This window comes from Alosa pseudoharengus, unplaced genomic scaffold, assembly GCF_046254945.1.
Source record: "Alosa pseudoharengus isolate Yale_2024_CS ecotype anadromous, Long Island Sound unplaced genomic scaffold, YU_APseudo_1.1 YU_APseudo_1.1_scf_15, whole genome shotgun sequence".
Classification (NCBI taxonomy): Eukaryota; Metazoa; Chordata; class Actinopteri; order Clupeiformes; family Clupeidae; genus Alosa; species Alosa pseudoharengus.
Window position 1 is genome coordinate 34,563,478 of NW_027468620.1, and position 5,000 is coordinate 34,568,477.

General features: G+C 44.4%; 1 protein-coding gene across 2 annotated transcripts in view; it reads right to left on the reverse strand.

The window, feature by feature from the left end:
- Positions 1-4,010, reverse strand: part of LOC143123878 (zinc finger matrin-type protein 4) — a 22,019-nt gene extending 18,009 nt beyond the window's left edge. For both annotated transcript variants that reach the window (XM_076285156.1, XM_076285155.1), the window contains exons 1-2: positions 3,906-4,010; positions 1,905-1,997 (exon numbers count right to left, since the gene is read on the reverse strand). In XM_076285156.1, coding sequence (XP_076141271.1) covers positions 1,905-1,997; positions 3,906-4,010 — 198 coding nt within the window. The remainder of the gene's footprint in view (positions 1-1,904; positions 1,998-3,905) is intronic.
- Between the last annotated feature and the right edge of the window lie 990 nt (positions 4,011-5,000).

Here is a 5,000-nt window from a genome sequence, read left to right on the forward strand (position 1 = left end):
CACACACACAGAGCCATAGTCATGGTCGAACTGCCCGTGGCTGGCTGTTTAGTTTAGGCTTGGCATACATGTCATTCACTAAACATAAACATGAGCTATGAACTGATCAAGTTCATTTTAAAATTTCTGAACTGAATTTTGAACTAGTCTACACTTCATGTAGAAAGGGATCTTTCCCAACACTGTGTGTGTGTGTGTGTGTGTGTGTGTGTGTGTGTGTGTGTGTATATATGTGGGTGTATGTGTGTGTGTGTCTGTGTGTGTTTGTGTGTATGTGTATGTGTGTGTGTGTGTGTGTGTGTGTGTGTGTGTGTATGTGTGTGTGTGTGTGTGTGTGATGGTGAGCTCATATGGGCTCACTGCCCTATTTCTGTTTCAGGACACCACTGTCCTACATACCTTGGAGATGATGGACACACACACACACACACACACATACGCACACACACACACACACACACACACATACACACACACACACACACACACACACACACACACACACACAGAAACTCCCTCACACACACACAGGAACAAGATGCACACTTATAAGCACAAGCACACACACACACACACACACACACACCCATGCACACACACACACACACAAATGGATGCACGTAGACACACACTTGCACACATCTGTGGTATAAATCCTCAAGGTTGAAGCTCAAGGTTACAACCAAACTGCAGCCCATTTCCTCACTAACCAGCACACACCACTAGTGTGTGTGTGCTGGTTAGTGTGTGTGTGTGTGTGTGTGTGTGTATGTGTGTGTGTTTGTGTGTGTGTGTGTGTGTGTGTTACAGAAGAGATATATTTGCTCTCTCTCTTATGAATTAACAGTCTGTCCTCGTCGCAACGGAAAACTTTCTCCGACACATGCACTCTCTCACTGTTTCACACACTCAGACACACACACACACACACACACACACACACACACACACACACACACACACACACACACACACACAGCTAATTTACATCTGACCCATTTTAGGAAGCTGTTACTGAGTGTTTGTGAATGTTTGTGTCTATGTGTGTGTGTGTGTGTGTGTGTGTGTGTGTGTGTGTGTGTTCTCTGTAAATCAGGTCTGTAAGCCTGCTCTGATACGTACTCTGTGAGATTTCAAACTGAGGCTTACCTTACTGTGCACTCCATTTCTTATTCACTCACACACACTCTCACTTGTCTAAACACACACAGACACACGAACACACACACACACGTTCACACACACACACACACACACACACACACACACACACACACACACACTTTCACACACACACACACACACACACACACACACACACACACACACACACACACACACACACACACACAGAAACTCCCTCACACACACACAGGAACAATATGCACACTTATAAGCACAAGCACACACACACACACACACACACACACACACACACACACCCACGCACACAAAAATGGATGCACGTAGACACACACTTGCACACATCTGTGGTATAAATCCTCAAGGTATAAATCCCACGCACACACACACACACAAACACACACACACACAGACACACACAGACACACACACACACACACACACACACACACACACACAGAGACACACACACACACACACACACACACAGAAAAAATATGGAAAACAAAAAAGAACCTGAAAGAGTTATTATGAACTTTCTCTGGCAGCCTCTGTCTCGACCCACTTTACTCAAAAAGGCATCTACATGAGTGTGTGTGTGTGTCTGTGTCTGTGTGTCTGTGTGTCTGTGTGTGTGTGTATGAGACAAAGTGTGTGTGTATATGTCCAATAGAAATAGAGAGAGAGAAATGCGTGTGTGTGTGTGTGTGTGTGTGTGTGTGTGTGTGTGTGAGTGTGTGTGTGTGTGTGTGTGTTCTCACCGGGTTGTCTGGTCGGAGGCGTTTGGAAGGGGGTCCTCCATCCTCTGGATGCAACATGTAGAAGAGACGCACTTTATTGGCATGCTTCTTACTCTAGAAACACACACACACACACACACACACACACACAAATCCATAAATCAGAAAGAGACACATTTTATTTGCATGCTTTTTACTCTAGAAACACACAAACACAAACACATACACACACACACATAAATCAAAAAGATGTATTATTATATTTTAGACACACATGCACGTATACACTAGGGATTGACCAATATGTTTTTTTCAGGGCCGATACCGATATCAATTATTACCAAAACAGGAGGCCGATAACCGATATGTAAAACTGATATGTCAGTTGTCAAAAAGGAGGGTAGATAGTAAAGGCGATATGCTGCAAAAAAAATCATTCAAAAGCATTTAATTATGCAAACTTTCCTTTCTTCTTTTGATACACAATTGTCTATCAACTTGCATCACAAGTGTAAATCCTGTGTATGATGTTAATCCAAGAGCTGAGTGTTAGCAATTATTTTCATAGAGTATAGGCCTACACAATGGGCTATGTGCTTGTTAAGGGACCTGTCACAAAGAGGATGCTTTGCCATCGTGTGTGTGAGTGCACGGGAGAGGGAGAGGAAGAGGTGCATGCGTGATGGCAAGTGTTACGGTTGAATAGTTTAACAAAACAGTTTTAAAATAGTTCTTAGGCTATTTAAGCATGCAATTTGTGTCCATATGTAGGCTTTAAGCTACACTTTTGAGAGCCTAAAAGGCATGTTAATAGCCAGCTCAGGACGCGATTTACTTCAGGTCGGATTAAATTACGGCTGGCCCTGGGTGCCTGTAGCCTGGTCTTTTCTGACAGTTTCAAAAAGGAGCAACTAGACTTTTTGACGTTTGCCATCGCATAATTTAGGACTTGTCTACTATGTAGGCATAAGGGGTAACGTCCGCCAAGGTGTCCCGTTATTCACAATTAACGGACGAGGCAGAGGCAAAGAACTCGCAATGCGCACACCTGAGTTTGTAACTAGTAGCTAAACAGCATACTAACGATGAACTAACGTGCATCAATCGGGAATTCGCTAAATGAAGGAAGTGGGAGCTTAACTTATTGATCCGGATCAAAGAGACAATAGCTTACAAAGTGGTGTTTTTGTAACTTCAGTGTAGATGATTGTGATTCATTGCAACTTTAGCAATGTAAGGTACCTTCCTTAGGCTACCTTCGAAAAGTAGCTCCGTACAGCTGAAGCCCAGTCAGTCTGCCTCAGTGAGAATCCTAAACTTTCAATGTGTCCAGTCTTCGATACTGATTGGCTGCATTCGTGCCAACTAACAAATCAGACGGTGTAGTGGGCGGGACAACACTCTCGACCACAGAGTAGCAAATGCAGGGAGTGAGAGATGCTTTACAGACAAAGTAGCGTTTCATTCTTTATCCATTTCAATATCAGCTTATCGGTGGGAAAAATGACCGATACCGATTATTATAAAAATGCTAAATATCGGCCCTAATAATCGGCCCGGCTGATAATTGGTCGACCCCTAGTATACACACACACACACACACACACACACACACACACACACACACACACACACACACACACACACAGACACACACACACGCACACACACATAAATCCATGAATCATAAAGAGACACATTATTGGCATGCTTCTTACTCTAGAAACACACACACACACACACACACACACACACACACACACACACACACACACACAGCTAACCTACTCCAGAGGGCAGAAATGTGGGTAGACATAATCAAAAGATTGTTGTGTGTGAAAAGTAAAGAGATGGTGTGTGTGTGTTTGTGTGTATTTGTGTGCATTTGTGTGTGTGTATGTGCGTGTGTGTGTGTGTGTGTGTGTGTGTGTGTGGTATGTGTGTGTGTGTGTGTGTGTGTGTGTGTGTGTGTGTGTGTGTGTGTGTGTGTGTGTGTGTGTGTGTGTGTGTGTGCATTCTCACCTCGTAGTGTGCGATGCGTTGCGACTCTGAGATGAGTTGTGCATTACAGATGTTACAGTAGCTTTCAGTGAACAGACCTGCATCATCCACTCCAGCAGTCTTCATCTGTGAACACACACACACACACACACACACACACACACACACACACACACACACACACACACACACACACACACACAATAGCTTTCAATGAACGGAACCACATCACCCACTCCAGTTGTGGACCGATTGGATAGGTGTCCCTCTCTATTTTCAAGAAGCTTGAACTCACCTGAAATGCACCTAGGGCTGGGACCGTAACCGCATTACCGCAATACCTCGGTCACGTGACGCCTACTGCAGATCTCGGAGATGGGGACTCGAGTCTGAGACTTGGGCTCGAGTCACACTTAATGGCCTCCTTACACCAAACAACTTTGAGAAGATTTGGAAAAGATTATTGAGAGATTGGAGTTCTTCGAGTAACGTTTGAATGGGGGGCATTAGTTAAAAGACTACAAACTTTCAAGAATCTTTCCTTTACCATCCTTTACCTGCACCACACACACCTAACATATCCTTTACCAACACCACACACACCTAACATGCACATCCTTTACCAACACCACACACACCTAACATGCACATCCTTTACCAACACCACACACACCTAACATGCACATCCTTTACCAACACCACACACACCTAACAGGCACATCCTTTACCAACACCACACACACCTAACATGCACATCCTTTACCAACACCACACACACCTAACATGCACATCTTTTACCAACACCACACACACCTAACAGGCACATCCTTTACCAACACCACACACACCTAACATGCACATCTTTTACCACACACACCTAACATGCACATCCTTTACCACATACACCCAGGCCCGGAGTGGGTAATCGGGAGAATCGGGAGAATTCCCGGTGGGCCGCTTCACTTTTGGGCCGGTCGAGGGAAAAATATTGGCATTTGTCACGTTAATCTATGTTCTCTTAAAGTTGGCTACACACGTTCGCATTCTATGTCTAACACCGCAGCCTCTGCATGGGTTGTTCTCCCCTCCCAAGAAGAGTTAATTGGTTGGGTCCAT